Source organism: Eleutherodactylus coqui, chromosome 9, assembly GCF_035609145.1.
Source record: "Eleutherodactylus coqui strain aEleCoq1 chromosome 9, aEleCoq1.hap1, whole genome shotgun sequence".
In the NCBI taxonomy this organism is placed as follows: domain Eukaryota; kingdom Metazoa; phylum Chordata; class Amphibia; order Anura; family Eleutherodactylidae; genus Eleutherodactylus; species Eleutherodactylus coqui.
In genome coordinates this window covers 100,066,218-100,086,508 of record NC_089845.1, presented here as the reverse complement: position 1 = coordinate 100,086,508, position 20,291 = coordinate 100,066,218, and the positions used below count along the sequence as shown (strand labels likewise).

The following is a 20,291-nucleotide window of genomic DNA, read 5'->3' as shown; positions in this document are numbered from 1 at the left end:
CACCGCACATGCGCAGTGCAAAGAATGATGCTTCGTTTATGTCGTGGATCCGTGGCAACTCACCGCGGGACTGACGGCTTCCATTGACTGCATTGGAAGCCATATGTACAAGGCTCGCACTATAATAGGACATGCTGAGCTTTTTCCCCCGCGAGCAGGAAAACGCAGTTGATTTCCGCTCGTGGGCATGGAAAAGTGTTTTGCAAAGCATGTGTATGGGCGGTATTTGCTGCGGAATCCGAAGGCGAACACTCACTCCAGATCCTGCAATGCAAATACACCCGCGTGCATTGAGCCTTATTAATTTATTTTCGTCAATTAACAAAATGCAAAGCAAATGAACAAAAGAGAGATCAAATCAATATTTGGTGACCACCCTGTGCCTTTAACCCCATTGAGGATCAAGCAAAGTAAACATACAGCACTTGGACCTGGGCTTTAACCTCGGCCGATAGTAAAAATAAGGCGCGGGATTAAAGCTCCTGCAATATAGCTGAAGACGAAAGGCTGGCTCCACAAGGGCGAGAAAATTGCGCGATTTTCGTCCGCTGTGATAGTCAGTAAAAAAGCAGGATATGAAACCAATGATTTACAATGGTTTCATTCACATCTGCGATGATTTCACTGATGCGATGTTGAGGGAATAAAAAAATTGTGTCATGCTCTATCTTTATGCGATGTGCGATTTTTTTTATCTCCCATGTATTCCTATGGAGGCTTCTTTTTATCGCATTGCAACACTACAAATGCGCGTTGCGATCTTATTATTACAAAGTCCCATTGACGTACGCGATTTTATTCTCCAGAAAAGCATCGCTAACGCTAACAAAATGCAATGAAAAAAGATGCGATTTTGCTACAATTTTCTCGTGGCAAAATCGCGATCACCCATGTGGAGCCAGCCTTACAGCCAAAATCCTGGAAGAAAAGGCAGAAGTGGTTTTTAACTTCCGTTAAGCAAACCCAGCAATCACATGACTGCGCAGATGCCCACTGCCACAGCAAAGCTGCAGGATCCTAGGGGGACATAGATGTTAATAAAATAGTTATAAACATAAGTTAAAAAAATTACAAAATAAAAAAATATATATACCACATATAAAAAAGAAAATGATTCACCACCTACGCCAAACAAAACCGTTGCCATACGCGCCCTGTAATCCGAAACTATACAAATTCTATATATAAAAATGTCTAAAACAAAATAAGGAACTGACAGGCAACAATGATTTGCAATATTATGTATTCTACAAGCTGTTATCAACAATGATGTCAGCACTGTACTCTCAGCTCCCACACGGTCTTCCTGATTCTGCTTGGTGCATGTGCTATTTTGTCTAGAAATGTCACTATCTGCAAAACCATTCCTTTCTTAGGAGTTATTTTGCTGTTGCCTCTCCAGTGCGACTGCTGTCACTTTCATTGGCATCAAAGCAGGTGAAACTGATACACAATTTGTGTTGAGGATGAGTAGAAATAGGTAGGATTTCATCTTCAGTTTTGCCTAGGTCTGTGTTTGTTGCAATGGTTTGGTAAATCTCTACTCTAATGTCCCATTGTGGTGTGAGGAGAAGGGTCTTATGTGAGGTACTTCAGAGTCATTCCTGATACCACTGCTACTAAGGCCCCCTGTCTGAGTCTGAGTCCCTCACTGTTGTTTCTGGCGCTGCGGCAGGCTGCAGTGTAATCCTTAGCGTCGACATAGCACTCTCTTTCTAGTGACAGGGCTTTCAATACTCTGCCTCCAGCAAGCGTGTGCTGTGATTCGATCACAAGCGCCGTTGCTCAGCCAATCAGAATGGCTGTGAATGATTGAGCTAGTGGCGCTCGTGATCCAATCACAACACTCGCTTGCTGGTTGCTAGGTATTCAAAGCACTGTCGCCAGAATGAGAGTGCTGTGTCAACGCTGAGGACATGGCAGCCTGACGCAGACTAGCGAGAGGGACTCAGACGCTGCCGGCTAGGTGAGCATTGCAGTTTTTTTTCATGTAGTTTAGCTAGGGTTTATTTTCGTGGGAGGGATTATATTTCAAGTTACGAGTTGTTTCACAGAAAACAGGCCAGATATAGCTGTATTGACTGAGAAATACAAATGCTCTGTTCCTGGAATGTTAGTTAGTTATCTCGCTTGGACAACGAGGGTCCGTAGCGCCGATCTAGAATGACCACAACCGAGAGCATTGTTTCATTCAGTGTTGATGTCAGAGAAGGGACCGTTGCCTATGTGTTGCACCCGCGAGCACTGCAGACAACCAGGAGGCCTCCACCATCCGGCAGGAAGTCGTCTCTCGATTTTCCTAGCAATTGCAGTGGTTAGAGCACAGTGGGCTGGGACATCTTCTGAGAAGCGTGCAACATGACCAAAAAGTGCAAGTCATCTCCTTGTTATTGTTTTTGTGATTCACTCAAGCCCCGTGCAAGCCTGTATCTCCCTGTTTCTGATGAAGTAAAACCAACGGACACAGAAAATCTAGCGTTGGCATCGCATCTGAAAGGACTCAGTGGTTTGTGACAGCAAGGTCCAAGTCTCTGAGCCGTACAATAATATTGGCATTACGCAGGTCTGGTAAAATCGAATCTTAGTCCTGAGTATTATGTTCTGCCTCCACCAGAGTTTATCCAGAGACCTCATCGCCGAGGCTTCCAGCGCTATTCTCCGCAGGGTGTCTGGAAGCACCCTCCCATCTGTGTGCTGAACGCTTCCGAGGTACACAAACTCACTGACAGCGTCAACTCTCTGGCCGTTTACGTTTAGGTCCGTAGGGATTGCGCCGGATCATAGATTCTGCAGCTTGTGCTTTTTTTTTTGCCAGATGTGAAGCCCAAGACAGGATGCCTCAAAATCGAACTATTCCAATGAGTGTCTCAGATTATTAGATGCAACATCCAAGAGTGCAACATCGTCAGCGTAGTCCAGGTCGGTGAAGTGGTACTCTGTAAGAGTGACCCCATTACATTGGACAATACGCTGAAGAATCCAGTCCATGGCCCTGCGGAAGAGTGCGGGAGCCAAGACGCAACCTTATTGAACACCAGACAAGGTCTCAAAACTAGCAGAGGTTGAACTGTTGACACGGACTTTGGTGGATGTGCCGTCATGCATGTCTTTTAGTAGGTTTAGAAGGAATGTGGGGACGCCAATGCCATGCAAGGCCTTCCAGAGGGCTTCTCTGTTGACTGAGTCGAATGCCCCCTTGAGATCGATATACACAACGAGGAGCGGTTTGTTAAATTCTCTATACATTTCTGAGAGGAGCCTAAGAGTGAGTATGGCATCCCTGGTGGAGCGGCCTGCCGTGAAGCATGACTGCTGGGGTCTCCGCTTGGAGGTCAGGAGTGGTTGTATCTTTGAGAGTAGAACGTGCACGAAGACCTTGCCAGGAACTGAAAGGAGCGTTATCAGCCTGTAGCTAGTGCATGTTTTTGGGCCCTTCCCCTTGTACAGAACGAGGATGATGCCCTACTTCCATTCGATAGTGACTTTCCCACAAGACCAGACGCGCAGAAATAGCTGATGTAAAGCAGTGCTTATCGGCTCAATTGCACATTTTAGCAGTTCAGGTGGAATGCCATCTGAGCTGGCGGCGCGTCCATATCTAATTTTCTGAATAGAACGGACCTCTTCCCGTGACGGAGCATCCATAGGCACAAAATGGTCATCCACAGCAGTGGATGTGAGGTCATGGCACTGATTAGGTGGCGAATGGTTTAGGGCGGAATGTTCACGCCAGCGTTGAAGAGTCTCGTCATGGTTGGTACAAGGGCTGCCATCAAATTTGTGGATTGGAGTATTTTGACTGGTCCCTAAGGACCCTTGGATTCTGACGACTGCTTTGTATGTTGCTGTTAGACTGTTTGACTTCAGACCCTCCTCAGCTTCATCAGCCAGAGAATTATAGTACCGCTCCCTGTCTTTCTTGGTCTTTGCCCGGAACACGTCCTTAAGCCAACTGAAGAACATGCACAAACTGAAGGATACACAGCTGCAGACAAAGATGCCTTTTATGACCAGCTTCCTGCCACCGTGCAGTCCGTCCCTCCACACGATGTACTCATAGTGCTTGGTGACCTGAATGCAAACCCAGGTCCCCGGACTCCTGGCTACAAAGACGTCTTTGGACCCTTTGGCGAAGGCCCAACGAATGACAATTCACAACGGATGCTGTCATTCTGTGCCTCAATGAGCCTCACAGTTACAGGGTCCTGGTTCCAGAGACGTAACATTCATAGGTTTAGCTGGATATCTAACGATGGACGTACAATAATAATAATAATCTTTATTTGTATAGCGCCAACATATTCTGCAGCGCTTACAAAGACAGGGGGAATACAGAAAGACAAAAGTACAAAAATTTCACAACCACGGTTACATAGTAATCAGTTGATGGAAACAATAGGGGTGAGGGTCCTGCTCCAACGAGCTTACATACTACAAGTAATGGGGTGATACAGAAGGTAAAGGGGCTGGAGATGTGCACGGTATGGTGAGGTGGAGAGTGAGGGATGCTATACACATAGACAATGGTCAGACAGTTAGCCGTGTGACAGCAGAATTGGTTTGACTGCTAGTATGATGGCTAGCAGGGATTGCAATCAATAGCTCAGGGAGCGTGTTATCAGTACAAAAAAGGAACTGGACCATTTACTCATTCGTCTTTGCAATTCTGTCAAATCGTGTCGAGTATATGGCGGGGCAGAAGCTCCAGCAAACACAGACCCCTGTTTGCTTGTTGCCGAAATAGCAGTTCCACTCCGTCCGCCCCATAAGACCAGATCACAACTTTTATTAAACGTTGACGCCTTGAGGGAAAATCCAGCACTCGAATGTCAATACAATATCGCAATCGAAAACTGGTTCCACGCTCTGGGCAATCTCCCAGATGAGCCAGAGACAGCTTGGAATTTCACAAGAGACGCTATCCGTGAAACTGCAAAGACCGTTCTCGGATACTGGCGTCCCTGTAGGTCCTTGAAGCGAAGGCAAAAGCCTGTCTTAAAAACAACCAAGTGGAATGTAAAAGGCTGGAATGTGGTACCACGCAAAAAGTCTCTTTTTAAAACAAAATGTGCTTCTATTGTGCAAAAGTGGTAAAACATAATAAAACCTCTATAAATTTGATGCTGTCATAATCATAATGACCCGTAGAATAAAAGGGAACATAATATTTATACTACACTGTGAACGCAATAAAAATAAATAAAAAACTGGGGTGAAATAGCTTTTTCCCACTGCCTACGTAGCAAAAAAATAAAAAAATAATAAAAGTTATTAAATACATTATATAGACCCGAAATTGGTTTTTATAGGAACTAAAATTCATCTAGCAAATTAAAAGGTGTCACACAGCTACACTGATTCAAAAATTAAAACATTATGACCACTAAAATATAAAAGGGAAAAAATTTACTGGCTCATAGGCTGCTTTCACACGGGCGGCAAATTTGCGTGACTTTCTCGTGATGCGACAGCGCTACAAATCGCGTGTATATGAAGCTCATGCTTTCGAATGGGTTCCTTCACATTAGCAATGTTTTCACTGATGCTATGTTGCAAGATCGTGGCATGCTCAATATTTAAGCGATTTACAATATTTTGTAGCACTTATATTACCTAGCAGGCTGGGTTCCAGGTCCTCCCGCTGCTCTCCGGAGCGCCACTGTTCGCCCTGCAGTCCTCGTTCTCCCACAGAAGAACTAATCACGTTGTGGAGACTGGATTTATGAATTGGCCAATCAATGCTGTGGCTCAGCCAATTCATAGACCCCGCCTCCACAACGTGATTGGCTGAGCAGAGTTTGAAGAACCAATCAATGCAGAGCTGGATGAACCAATCACAGCCCGCACATTGGCTCATCGTGCACCGCATTGATTGGCTGAGTAGCGCTGGGTGAAGCAATCAGAGCCGTCGCTTCCGGGAAGTGGCATTTTTGAATCCCGCAACCAGGAAGGGATCTTTTGTGGGTGAACGAGGACTGCAGGACGTACAGTGGAGCTCCGGACTGCAGCGGGAGAAACCAGAACCCAGCCTGCTAGGTAAGTATTGCTGTTTTTTTTCACGAAACGCAGTTATTTTAGGGGTAGGGCTTAACCTTCTCATGACTGTATCGCTGGCGGCAGCGAAGCGATGTAAAATCTTCACTGACGCTACAAAATCGCAGAAACACAGCTGCAATATCCCTGTCGCCCACGTGAATCATATGGACATTGTCTCCCTTCAGCCTAAAATACTATGTTAAAGAAGCCTTAAGACTAAAATTAGTTATGCCAGTAATCAGTTAAAAAATGTTCTAAATCAAATAAATTCAAAATCTACAATTAAAAAAGTGACATTTTCGGGAGGATTTTTCAAGTTTCAATGTGACTTTTGGGGAGTTAAGACATCTCAATAAGTCACAAGTTCATAAAAACTGTGACATCTAGCAAAAAAACCAAATTGAAGATTAAACCTAAGAAAAAAATCTACGGTAAAATAACCAAAGAAATGGAAAATAACTCGAAAAGCAGTATAGCTATGAGAAGGTACAGGTCCATAAAAAAATAAAGAATCTGTCACAAAATGGCCGCTAGATACAAAATGGAGCATTATAATATATAAATCAGCTTGTGCGTAGTGAAACAATAATTCAAGCAGAAATAAACTTTAGAGCATGAGATACGGTACAATGTTTCTTTTCTTCCGAGAACCAAGCCTGGTACAATCGTTATCAGAAGAGACTCCCCCACGCCCTGAGATTTGGGAAAAGAACGAATTGTGCTAATAAGACGCTGCGACCATCCAAACTCACAAGGGAGGACTAGATAACGTCGGGAGAAATAAACATTTAAAGGACATTTCATATATATTCTCACACTATGCTGTAATGTTTTTCTAACCCAATGAGATTAACGCCGTGACTAATGACGCATTCCTTTCCTGTATTGAGAAACCTATGCAAAGTTAATAAACGTTCAGCATACGCGCGCCTTAAGCAGAGTGAGCTGTATACTTGCCGTGGCTCAACTCTACGTATCTGTGGGAACTGAAAACTGACTCTGTCTAGTTCTTGGCCTCCTTGGTGCACCCAGATACGAACTAATTTGGAACCCAACGCCTGAAAGATTATGTGACCGTGCAGCGGTTCTTAACAGCTAGGGCTTCCTACACACAGTGGAGTGTGATATTGGGCCGTGAAACTGCGATGTGGGGAAAAAATCTGTCATAAATTCGACTCCATTCAAAAGAATGGGGTTCATATTCATGCTTGTTTCGTTTGATTTTCTCAGCTGTGTGAAAGTGGCCTAAGTGGAGAAAAGCAATATATCATAAAATCTAATTTGCGTCCAGGAAATCTGAATGTAAAGTAATCTGGGGGAATATCTGATTTTGAGGTAATCCGGGGGCACATCGGTGCATGAAGTAATCTGGGGGGCATCAATGTGTCAAGTAATCTGGGGGGACATCGATGTGTAAGGTAATCTGGGGGGACATCAGTGTCTGAGGTAAAATTGGGGAGACATCGGTGTGAGGCAATATGCAGGGACATTGGTGTCTGAGGTAATATTGGGGAGACATCGGTGTGAGGCAATCTGGGGGGACAACAGTGTGTGAGGTAATATTCGGTGGACATCTGCACATAACCTGGGAAACATCTGTGTGAGGTAATCTGTGGGGACATCAGTGTGAGGCAAACTAGGGGGACATCGGTGTCTGAGGTAATATTGGGGAGACATCTGTGTGCAGTAATCTGTGTGGATATCAGCGTGTGAGGTAACATTGAGGGGACATTGGTGTGAGATAATATTGGGGGGACATTGGTGTGAGGTAATATTAGGGGGACATCCGTGTGAAGTAATTTGTGTGGAATATTGGAGTGGACATCGGTGTCTTAGGTAATATTGGGGGGGGGGGGACATCAGTGTAAAGTAATATAGAGAGGACATTGGTGTAAATTAATATTGGTGGGACATCAGTGTAAGGTAATACTGGGGGGACATAAGTGTGTGAGGTAATATTGGGGGGACATCGGTGTCTGAGGTAATATTTGGGGGACATCGGTGTCTGAGGTAATATTGGGGGGACATCAGTGTCTGAAATAATCTGGGGGGACATCGGTGTCTAAGGTAATATTGGGGGAACAGGTGTCTGAGGTAATATTGGGGGCACATTGGTGTCTGAGGTAATATTGGGGGGACATCGGTGTCTAAGGTAATATTGGGGGGCCATCAGTGTCTGAAATAATCTGGGGGGACATCGGTGTCTGAGGTAATATTCGGGGGACATCAGTGCGTGAGGTAATATTGGGGGAACATTGGTGCCTGAGGTAATATTGGGGGAACATCGATGCCTGAGGTAATATTGGGGGAACATTGGTGCCTGAGGTAATATTGGGGGAACATCGGTGTCTGAGGTAATATTGGGGGGACATCGGTGTCTGAGGTAATATTGGGAAGACATTGGTGTCTGAGGTAATCTGGGAGGACAACCGTGTGTGAGGTAATATTGGGAGGACATCAGTGTAAATTAATGTTGGTGGGACATCAGTGTAAGGTAATACTGGGGGAACATAAGTGTGTAAGGTAATATTGGGGGGACATAAGTGTGTGAGGTGATATTGGGGGGACATCGGTGTCTGAAGTAATCTGGGGGGACATCGGTGTCTGAGGTAAATTGGGGGGACATCAGTGCGTGAGGTAATATTTGCGGGACATCGGTGTCTGAGGTAATATTGGGGGGACATCGGTGTGTGAGGTAATATTGGGGGAACATCGGTGTCTGGGGTAATATTGGGGGGACATCAGTGTCTGAAATAATCTGGGGGGACATCGGTGTCTAAGGTAATATTGGGGGAACAGGTGTCTGAGGTAATATTGGGGGCACATTGGTGTCTGAGGTAATATTGGGGGGACATCGGTGTCTAAGGTAATATTGGGGGGCCATCAGTGTCTGAAATAATCTGGGGGGACATCGGTGTCTGAGGTAATATTCGGGGGACATCAGTGCGTGAGGTAATATTGGGGGAACATCGGTGTCTGAGGTAATATTGGGGGGACATCGGTGTCTGAGGTAATATTGGGAAGACATTGGTGTCTGAGGTAATATTGGGGAGACATTGGTGTCTGAGGTAATCTGGGAGGACAACCGTGTGTGAGGTAATATTGGGGGGACATCAGTGTGTGAGGTAATCTGGGGGGACATAAGTGTGTGAGGTAATATTGGGGGACATCAGTGTCTGAGGTAATATTGGGGGACATTGGTGTCTGAGGTAATATTGGGGAGACATTGGTGCCTGAGGTAATATTGGGGAGACATCGGTGTCTGAGGTCATATTGGGGGGACATAAGTGTGTGAGGTAATATTGGGGGGACATCGGTGTCTGAGGTAATATTGGGGGGACATAAGTGTGTGAGGTAATATTGGGGGGACATCGGTGTCTGAGGTCATATTGGGGGGACATAAGTGTGTGAGGTAATATTGGGGGGACATCGGTGTCTGAGGTAATATTGGGGGGACATCTGTGTCTGAGGTCATATTGGGGGGACATCTGTGTCTGAGGTCATATTGGGGGGACATCGGTGTCTGAGGTAATCTGGGGTGACATCGGTGTGTGACGTAATATTGGGGGACACCAGTTTCTGAGGTGATGTGTGGGGACATCTGCACGTAGTCTGGGAGACATCTGTGTGAGGTAATCCGAAGGGAAATCTGTGATTGAGGGATCTGGGGACTCATTATTTCTGAGGTAATCGGGGAAACATTTCTGGTTGATGTAACTGAGGGGCCCCTGCGCCGAGTATTATAGGGGCCTCCTATGCTTGCGGCGCTGTGTGGGGACCTCTGTAGGTAGTCTGGGGAACACCTCCGGCTGTCACACTCAAGACGTTCCCACGACGCCGGTTTAGAATCCGCAGTGCACATCGAACACATTCCGGGGGCATATTAGCACTTTCTGCTTAGCTTTAAGCAGCGCTGCTGATTAGAGCCACCTGATTGGCTCTTCGGCACCACGACACAGCGTGCACGCGCATTGCCTTCAGCAGCCGTGCACTACACACTACACTTAAAGGAGATGTCCCGAGGCAGTAAGTGGGGTTATACACTTCTGTATGGCCATAATAATGCACTTTGTAATATACATTGTGCATTAATTATGAGCCATACAGAAGTTATAAAAAGTTTTTTACTTACCTGCTCCGTTGCTAGCGTCCTGGTCTCCATGGTGCCGACTAATTTTTGGCCTCCGATGGCCAAATTAGCCGCGCTTGCGCAGTCCGGGTCTTCTGCTGTTCTCTATGGGGCTCCGTGTAGCTCCGTGTAGCTCCGCCCCGTCACGTGCCGATTCCAGCCAATCAGGAGGCTGGAATCGGCAGTGGACCGCACAGAAGAGCTGCGGTCCACGAAGATAGAGGATCCCGGCGGCCATCTTCAGCGGTAAGTATTGAAGTCACCGGACCGCCGGGATTCAGGTAAGCGCTGTGCGGGTGGTTTTTTTAACCCCTGCATCGGGGTTGTCTCGCGCCGAACGGGGGGGGGGTTAAAAAAAAAAAAACCCGTTTCGGCGCGGGACATCTCCTTTAAGCAGCACGGGGTTAGGTTTAGGGTTAGGTTTACCTAAACCTAACACTAAACCCTAACCCCAACCCTAACCCTACACCTAACCCTAAACCCTAACCCCGTGCTGCTTAAGTGTAGTGTGTAGTGCACGTCTGCTTAACTGTAGTGTGTAGTGCACGGCTGCTGAAGGCAATCCGCGTGCACGCTGTATAGTCACGTGGTGCCGAAGAGCCAATCAAGTGGCTCTAATCAGCAGCGCTGCTTAAGCTAAGCAGAAAGTGCTAATATGCATTCCGGGGATGCAGCCGTTGTAGCCCCGCCCAAAGACCGTGTGCGACCAATTGCCGCACAGTCCTTGATGACGTCGTGACGTGCGGTGCGTCCTCTGGCAGTCGCTCGGTTTGTTTATAACGGGGGTGACGGATGTGACGTCATTACGGAGGGATTATTGCGGAAATAAAGGAGGACGAAGGTAAAAGTGTCATTACTGCGGCTATGTGGTGTACCCCCGCTCATACGGGGGAGAACAATGGGGGTGTAGCCGTGAAGGAAGGGGGAAGGTTCCTCAGGCTGGCAGGTGCGCTGGTTAGAGGTGCCCTGACTGGTCAGTGTGGTTCGGGGGTTTAATCTCCTTTGTGTTGTACTGGTTGTTCTGGCTGTTGTTGAGCTGCAGGTTTGCTTCTCTGTATTTTGTATGTTTTGCGCCTGGAAGGTGATAGGAAATGGCTAGTAGTGTGATAGGAGGTGGAGGGAGCAGGGTCCTCATAGCTGCTCAGAGTGTGGGAGGTCACGGAGCCCTACATTTGGGGAGAGCTGTGCCCCAGCAGCAGTGTTTTTCAGGAGTGGAGTGTGGGAGGTCACGGAGCCCTACATTTGGGGAGAGCTGCGCCCCAGCAGCACTGGTTTTCATGAGCGGAGTGTGGGAGGTCACGGAGCCCTACATTTGGGGAGAGCTGTGCCCCAGCAGCACTGTTTTTCATGAGCGGAGTGTGTTCTGGTTGGGTCTCTCATTAAAGCTGTTTTGTTTCTCCTCTCCAGGGTTCGCTGTTTCTCCATCTGAATCGCTTTCAATTGGCGCAGTGATGTTGTGGCGGGGGGCGTCAATACTTTGTGCTTCGAGTGTTTGTGAAGCGTCGTCATACAGAAGACTAAACTTAAGCCAGAGATACTGAAGGGGCAGCGGCGGACGTGAGTTATACGAGGGACCACATCTTGTGCCGAAGAGAAGTCCAAGATTCCCACCATACAGGTACCATAGAGAAGAGTGCCCACAGGTAGACAGTGGTAGGGAGTAGCCAAGACCAGCGGCATGGAGGATGGCGGCAGAGGAAGGTGGAGGGAGCCTGGTCCAGGGAGGATGGAGGGAGCCGGGTCCAGGAAGGAGGTATTATTGTATTATGTCTCCACCACAAGTCTGGGTGGTGACGTACTGAAGGCTGTTTCCACCCATGTAATGCCCACAAAATGTTGATTGGCTGCCTGCAGGAAGGTCCTTGCAGCGTGGGGATATAGTTATGGCTGGGGTGGAGGGTTAGTTTCACAGTTAGGCGTACATTATTAGCTGTAAATGCTTCCATGTGAGAGCTAATAATGTCAGCCTAACAGTTATACAAACCGTAACCTTCCATCCCAGGCATAAGTACAACCCATCGCTGTAAGGCTCCTATCACTGACCCCCGTTATGCCTCCTGTCACTGGCCCTGCTGGCAACTGCCATCCGCTTTCTCCCAGCTCTGCCCTGCCATCTGTGTGGTAGAGGAAGGGTGGAGGAAGCTGGGGCCCCATCAACATGGCGGTAGAGGTGGGTGGAGGGAGCTGGGTTGCCAGCAGCATGGAGGATGTTGGAAGCAGTGTGTGACTTGGTGTGAAGGTGGCCTAAAAAGACCTTAACGCAATGGTTTATAACATCTGGCCGAAGAGACTGAGTGGGGTCTCTGATCAGAATCGCCCATGTGCCCCACCCACAGAAGTCCCCACTGGACAATAATTGGCCCTTAGTGACATTTTAGTCCTTGCTGTGTTTTTTTTATTTTATTTTTTTTCTTCTTTTTAACCGCAAGGTATTAACTTTATTTCACAAAAGGTTACAAGGGGGCTTCTGCCTGCTATTTGTGAGGGTGAGACCCTGTATAGAAGTAAGCAATGTACGACCGACCATGGCTCCTATTGTACCCCCTCTCTATACGTTTAGTGGTCTTCTCTGTTATTGTTTGCCCCCTCCTCATCTGTTTCCACAGTCTGTTTTCTGTGCTCCTGTTCTAGATTTTGCGCTGTGTGATATAGCGGAGATGAAACTGCTGGAGAATTCTCGCTTTGAAGCTGTGAACTCGCAACTATGTGTCGAGACGGGTGATTCGCACATCATAGGCAGGTGGGTTATCTGTGAATACGGCGTATCCCTCTCATCCGTGCACCAAGCTATTGTTCATGCGAATATTTCATAACGTGAATACAAAAGGCAGGAGCGATAGCCCAGTGGCTGAAGGTTTAAACGGTGGCAACTAAATGTATGTCAAACTCGTTGGCAATTGGGAAAGGAAGAAGCAACCCCCATGGTGCGCTACAGCGGTAATGGAGAAGTAAAGGCTGCTTACGAGAGGTATAAAGAAACTGAACACACCCCCTGTCTCATTATTGGTTCAGGCTGCAGAGGAGGCAGACAGGGTGTGTCCCAGACTACTTTAAACTAGGCACTGTAGATAAACTGTAGTCACAAAGCACAGCTTTGTCCTAATAAAGATGAGCTAAAGGCCAGCCAAGGAGCAAGATGTGAGGAAAAATAACTAGCAGGTGATCATCCTCCATAGGTAATGATTTTACCCTTTTTTTTTTTTTTTTTTTTTTTTTTTTTTTTTGTGCATTATATTAAATGGTACCATTGAAAAATAAAACCCGTCCTGCAAAGAACAATAAGCTCTTGGACAGCTATGTCAGTGGATAAATAAGATTTATGATATATTACTGATTCTTCTCTTATATTACAGGATAGAGAGCTATTCTTGTAAGATGGCCGGTGATGATAAGCACATGTTCAAGCAGTTTTGCCAGGAAGGGCAGCCACATGTGCTTGAAGCTCTGTCTCCCCCACAGACGGGTGGCATCAGTCCCAGCAGGTACTTGTATTGGGATGCAATGATGGGGTTTTCTCAGTCAGTGAGTGACATTCATGGGCAGCTTTGAGGAGGAGGAATATGGGATGGAGGGGCATCCTACAGATAGTACCACCTAGAGAGCTGGGTACCCTCAGAACTAGGTGCCCGCAGCTCCAGAGCACAGTAGTTTTTTACCAGAGATGAAGTACTTGTATGTGCGCTGCCTTCACTTCCTATGTTAGATGCATTCCTCACCAGTTTCTGATGTTTATCACGGTTACTAAATCAGCATCGGGAGTTTCATGCGTTGTGTGGATCTTTGATTTCTTTCTTGCAGGCTGGGAAAGAGCCTTGGAGGAGATGAGGAGGGGCCACTGAGCGATAAGTGCAGCAGGAAGACCCTCTTTTATCTCATCGCCACTCTGAATGAGTCTTTTCGGCCAGACTATGACTTCAGTGCAGCACGAAGCCATGAGTTTAGCAGGGAGCCTAGTCTGAACTGGGTAAGGGATCCGGTCACTAAGGTTAATGGGAGTGTTGTAGTCTCATGGCCCATTTACACGTAACGATTATCGCTCAAAATGCGTTCAAACAAATTTGAGCGATAATCGTGCGGTGTAAGTGCAAAAAAATCACTCACTATTTGTTTGCAAGTCATTATTGCTGACTTTCGGTCATTATAAAAACTATCGCTGGCTTCTTGTTCCATGTAAACCCTCCCCGCTCAGCGCTGCACATAGGTGAACCGCTAAGCAAGAATCCAGTGGCAGTCTGTCTAAATTCTCTGCATAAGCGCCAACGACCTTAGGGATGACATCAGCACTCAGGCAGAGCCAATCGGCTCCTCTCTTCTCACAGCATGTCACATACTTCAGCCTCATCCCCCTCCTCTCCTCTTTGTCTTCAGTAATGGGCCATTTACATGTAACAACTATTGCTCAAAATTCATTCAAACAAATGAATTTGAGCAGTAGTCGTTATGTGTAAATGGGGGAAAAAAATGCTCACTAGTCTTTCTCTTGTTGCTGACTGGTCAGCGAAAAAACTATTGTCGAGTCACTGGTTTCTCATTAAGTGTAAATGCTCTGTGCTTCACATAGAAGGTGAAGTGCTAAGCAAGATGCGTGTGATCCTGCGACGTCTTTCAGTGTAAATGCTCTGCACGAGCGCTGACTACCATAGTGGTGACATCGGCACTTGTGCAGTCGCTTAAACGACTGTTGGCCGATGTAAAAAGGCCATAACTGAGAAGATTTTATCAATATTTACAGGTCCTGCAGACATGGCAAGGAAAAATCCTTGACACTGTCTTGTGATAACCTATTAGTCTCATAAATCTGTAATACATGTGAAGATATAAAAATTATTTTTTTATTTTTTTATTTTTTGCGCTTTAATTTCCCTACTGGCTTCTTTCGCCCTCAGGTGGTGAATGCTGTGAATAGCAGCCTGGTGTCTGCCCTGGGTGAAGATTTTTCTTCCCTGAAGCCCGATCTTTGGAACGCTGTGGATGAAGAGATCTGTCTATCGGAGTGTGACATCTACAGGTATGTAGTGCTCTGTAGATAGACAGCGGCTTCTTTAACTACCCAGGGGCTGACTGTCGCTGGTCACATGGAGAACAGCTGTTGGCATTAAATGATGTAAATGATGCCCCCCCCCCCCCCCCCTTTTCTGTGGCTGTTTGTGCCTGCTCTGGTTCTCTTTACCAGGCTGTAGCGGTTGTCATGTCTGCTCTGGTCTCTAGTAAACATGGTGTCCTTCTTGACAGCTACAACCCTGATCTGGACTCGGACCCCTTTGGAGAGGACGGCAGCTTGTGGTCCTTTAACTATTTCTTCTACAATAAGAAGCTGAAGAGAATTGTGTTCTTCACCTGCCGCTCTATCAGGTAATGGATGTGGAGCTTCTCGCAGTGAGACAGGGCTATGTCTTCTCTGCAGTCCTCTGTACACACCTGTACCTGGTTTCATTGTCTACCTTTTGGTAGACTTGACCTCTGTTTTCCTCCCTGACTGTATTTCAGTGGGTACACATATAAACGGGCCGATGTGGGCTCAGAACTAGATATGGATCTTGAAGAAGAAATAGAAGATGATGAACCCAGCCACGTTGGAGGTGATTGGTAAGATGTTATGTTCTTGTACAATTTCCTTCCTCCTACAAATTATCTCCTCATGTTGGTGGCTTTGTTTGTCAGATGTTTTATTTATTACTATGTGAAGCTTAGGAAACGGTCAGCAAGCAGGATGTTTGGTTTAACAAGTTGATTGTGAATGGGCTACAGCTCTAATTGGCTGCTTAAAGGGGTATTCCCATCTCTGCTTTTTATAATCAAGATGGGGAAACCATTGATTTAGTTACCAGCCAACCTGGCAGATAATTAAGAAACCGGACGAGTTGACCCTTAGGCTGTCCCTAAGAGAATCGCATAGACTGTCACAAATCTATTTGATACATGGAGTATATCGTACTCCAGCCTTTTTGCATAAAATAAGGGTAAGGAATAGCCCTGTATGTTCGCTGTAAAACTGAAATAGCGGGACTGATGCATATGATATGGGGTTGTCCAAAACTGAACCGATACTGGAGTGAGGTCCGCTCTGATTAACACTGTACATAAAATCTGGAGTTTACTCCATCAGTATGTATCCTAGGATATAGACGTCATATAGCAGTGGAGGAGCACGAACAACTAGCAGTAGCGAGACTCTTGTACGTTGCAAGAAAATTGATGGCGTAACATTGGCTAGATGTGGTGTTTCCGCCACTCACTCTCACACTCTCTCAACTGAGGGAATTTAAGGATAAAGTCAACCAACTCTTACCATGGGCAAAAAAGGCATATACCTTAAACGTAAAGCCGGACACAAATGCCTTAAGATATGGTCCAAATGGTTGGATGCATTTAGCTTGGCGCAACTGAACTTGCACATTAGGTAAACTGAGTGTACAAGAGAAACGATACATAGGCTATAACCTAGTCACGAGAGCAAAGTAGTGACCCATGAAATAATCATAAAGCATCTGGTTGATGGTTTAACCTTTGCTATTGTATTTCTACATTATATCGTGATATATATAGTTGTTGCACATATTTGGGGGATGGGTAAAGTACAGTATTCACTGAAGTCTGGATTGAGTTCATTGAAAGTACAACTGAATGTTCTCAAAGGGACAAAGTTAAAGAGAAACTGAAAGGATGGAAAATTCCATGGACTACTTTTCCTGCTGCTTACCCAGGATGCTGGAGATCAATATATTGGATACATGAGTCTCAAGGAAGGGGGTGGCAATGCTTTTGCTTTTCATTTCTTTTTGTTAAATAAGAAAAGTGATTTAAATATTAATATATATTTTTTTAAAAGTCAGCGCCGCGTTGTTTGCTTACCTTCCATTGTAGGGAATAGGAGTTACGGAAACAGTATAACGTGTTAGGCTGAAGCACTTGGCTGTTTCCGACAGGTGCTCGGAAACAGAGGGCTGGGATTTCCCATGTCGGTCATGAAAAGCTGAGATGGGAACACCACTCTTAAGGGGGTTGTTCCAAAATTGCGAGTTATTCCCTATTCACAGGATAGGGAATAACTTGCTGATCTGTGGAGGTCCTGTGTACCCTGTCCTCTTTACTGCGGGGTTACTGCACTCCCCACAGTGGTTGGGCGGGGAGGGGGGGGAGGGGGACTGAACGGCGCACTGGTTGTGCAAGACCAGTAGCACTCTGTTCACTGTCAGTGGGACTGCTGAGATACCCAAGCGAGTGCCACTCAGTTATTTTCTCATCCATTCTCCCCAGCTTTAAATAAATTGGAGCTGGGGAGAATGGATGAGAAAAAATACATTTTCCCTTCACCCTCCTGAACTGACCAGAGTTCAGGAGGGTGCAGGTGCCCACTGCACTGTGGGGGGGAATGTGGAAGTAATACTTCCACATTCTCGCTCCCGGCTCGGCGTTCATTTGACAGCTGGGGGTCGGGTGACACTGGCAGTCACATGATCGCCGGCCGGAATCTCTCTGCATTACATAGCGCTAATTGAGCGCTATGTAATGTGTAAAGGAGAAGGCAGAAAGGGTTAAAAACCCTTTCTGCCTTCTCCTCGGGGGTCCTCGATGAGGACCAGTGCAGGAGTGCATCTGCACCCGATGTGTCTGATGATTGGGTGCAGATGCACTCCTGCAGTGTCGGGCCTGTCCCGACATCGGAGCTGTGGAGGGAAATGATGATGTTGGGGCAGGCCCGACCTAGGATTGGGAAGGGTTAAGGCTGTCACCTGTATTGTGAGATGATGAACGTCCTGACTATACACTCATAAGCTTGCTGGCCTCTAGCTGCTACGGCTTCTTTATGATTTACTAGGAATATGTTGGGTTTTGTATGAAATTCTCCAACAGATTTCTCCTTTCCTGCACAGGCTGAAAAATAAGTGAAAATGAGAGGGAAAAAAAGGCTATTGCGTTCCTCGCGTCACAACATCTGGTCTATGGGACGCTCTGCACACTCAACCCATGTCTCTTCTTTTCAGGCCTTCAATGATGTGCACCTAGAGTCCGTGAAGACTTTCCGTCCAGCACAACCCCGGGATGTGACTGAGCTTATATCCTCTGTCCTCGCCTCCTCCATCCTCTGCTCCTCTGTGTCATCCTTCCCACGTGCCTTGCTCTGAAATCTCCTGTGTTATCCTGTGGTGCAGATCCCGGTGAGGTTCACTCCTTGTGCTGATGACCTGAGAGAATTATCATGTAGAGATCTGGAAAGGTTGCAGGAACTTGGATGGAACGTCTCGCTGTATATCAGGAACGTTCCTATAAACTCTCCCAGCGAAGACCGTTGGTCACGGTGACCGGATGCTGGCTACTGTATATAGAGGGTCCGTACCATTCTTTTGTAAACATATCCCTGGACAGCCGTTCTACCATGTGTGATAGCAGCGCCGGCTGCTATATATCTGTGTGTATCAAGCTTTTTGCCTTGATTTTATTCAGTTTTTGGGCTGTGAACATGTCTGATACTGGCTTGTGCACTGATGTACAATGAGTGTGTTCTGTATATATTCTGATTGGTCCTTGCACTCTGTAAAGAGGGGGGCTCATGTCGAGGCTGAGAATGTAGAGTTGCCCTTTAGTCCATATGGCAATCCTCTCCTCTTTCCGGCCCAGACTGCGCTCCTCACAGTTTGGCTGAGGATGACTACTCCTTACTACGCTGCGTGAGGTCCACTCTCTTTACAGCTTGGCCTTGGATTACTTTTCGTTCTGTGTGAGATTCTCTTTACAGCTTGCCTGCAGACTACTTCTTGTTATCTCTGCTGTATGAGATGCTCTCTCTACAGCGTGGCTGCGGAGTACTTATCACAGCTGTGTGAGGTCCACTCTACTCCTCTGCATACTGTGTTGGTTACAGAATGTTTGTTTTTAGAAGTTTTTTATGCAATTGGTAACTTTTCTTCAGATTATTAAAGATTCTTTGAAACAAGACCTATTGCCTTGTCTTCATTCATGTGGATGGTAGTGGGTAGATGAGATGATATGGAGCAAAAGTCCTTGACTCAAATACCATGGGGGGGACCACAGACTGTTCCTCATGGGTCAGATGTATTCTCACAGGCTCCATACACTATTGAGGGTTCACAAGTCAATACTGAGGTGTTTGTTTTTTTGTTTTTTTTTAGGCTCGGTCAGGTACTAATATAGAGGTACATATCTGGCAGTGTACTAGATAGGCTCGTTCAGCGACTATTGTTGAGGTTCATATCTGGTGGTGTACTAGAGAGGCTGGTACAGCGACTTATATAGAGGTACATATCTGGCTGTGCACTAGAGAGGCTGGGTCAGCGACTAATATAGAGGTACATATCTGGCGGTGCACTAGAGAAGCTGGGTCAGCGACTAATATAGAGGTACATAACTAGCGGTGTACTAGAAAGGCTCGGTGAGCGACTAATATAGAGGTACATATCTGGCGGTGTACTAGGGAGGCTTGGTCAGGTACTAATATAGAGGTACATATTTGGCGGTGAACTAGAGAGGCTCGGTCAGCGACAAATGTAGAGGTACATATCTGGCGGTGTACTAGAGAGGCTGGTTCAGCGACTTATATAGGGGTACATATCTGGCGGTGCACTAGAGAGGCTGGGTCTGTGACTAATATAGAGGTACATATCTGGCGGTGTACTAGAGAGGCTCGGTCAGCGACTAATGTAAAGGTACATATCTGGCGGTGCACTAGAGAGGCTGAGTCAGCGACTAATATAGAGGAACATATCTGGCGGTGTACTAGAGGGGCTGGTTCAGCGACTTATATAGAGGTACATATCTGGTGGTGCACTAGAGAGCCTGGGTCAGCGACTAATATAGAGGTACATATCTGGTGGTGCACTAGAGGGGCTGGGTCAGCGACTAATATAGAGGAACATATCTGGCGCTGCACTAGAGAGGTTGGGTCAGCGTCTAATATAGAGGTACATATCTGGCGGTGCACTAGAGAAGCTGGGTCAGGTACTAATATAGAGGTACATATCTGACGGTGTACTAGAGACGCTGGGTCAGCAACTAATATAGAGGTACATATCTGGCGGTGTGCTAGAGAATCTGGGTCAGCGACTAATATAGAGGTACATATCTGGTGGTGCACTAGAGAGGCTGAGTCAGGTACTAATATAGAGGT

The 20,291-nt window shown here is 46.5% G+C and overlaps 1 protein-coding gene across 3 annotated transcripts; it reads left to right on the top strand.

Moving 5' to 3' along the window:
- Window positions 1-10,885: 10,885 nt before the first annotated feature.
- MAF1 (MAF1 homolog, negative regulator of RNA polymerase III) lies at window positions 10,886-19,102 on the top strand. 3 transcript variants are annotated; one of them, XM_066578106.1, is made up of 9 exons: window positions 10,886-11,006; window positions 11,573-11,783; window positions 12,797-12,905; window positions 13,519-13,647; window positions 13,964-14,129; window positions 15,052-15,173; window positions 15,398-15,517; window positions 15,653-15,751; window positions 18,151-19,102. In XM_066578106.1, exons 3-9 carry the CDS (start codon window positions 12,823-12,825, stop codon window positions 18,170-18,172), a joined length of 741 nt encoding a protein of 246 aa, XP_066434203.1. In that variant the 5' UTR covers window positions 10,886-11,006; window positions 11,573-11,783; window positions 12,797-12,822; the 3' UTR covers window positions 18,173-19,102. The 3 variants fall into 3 exon arrangements, with proteins under 3 accessions (XP_066434203.1, XP_066434204.1, XP_066434205.1); XM_066578107.1 differs by lacking the exon at window positions 10,886-11,006 and adding an exon at window positions 11,090-11,111; XM_066578108.1 differs by lacking the exon at window positions 10,886-11,006 and adding an exon at window positions 11,119-11,138.
- Window positions 19,103-20,291: the final 1,189 nt, after the last annotated feature.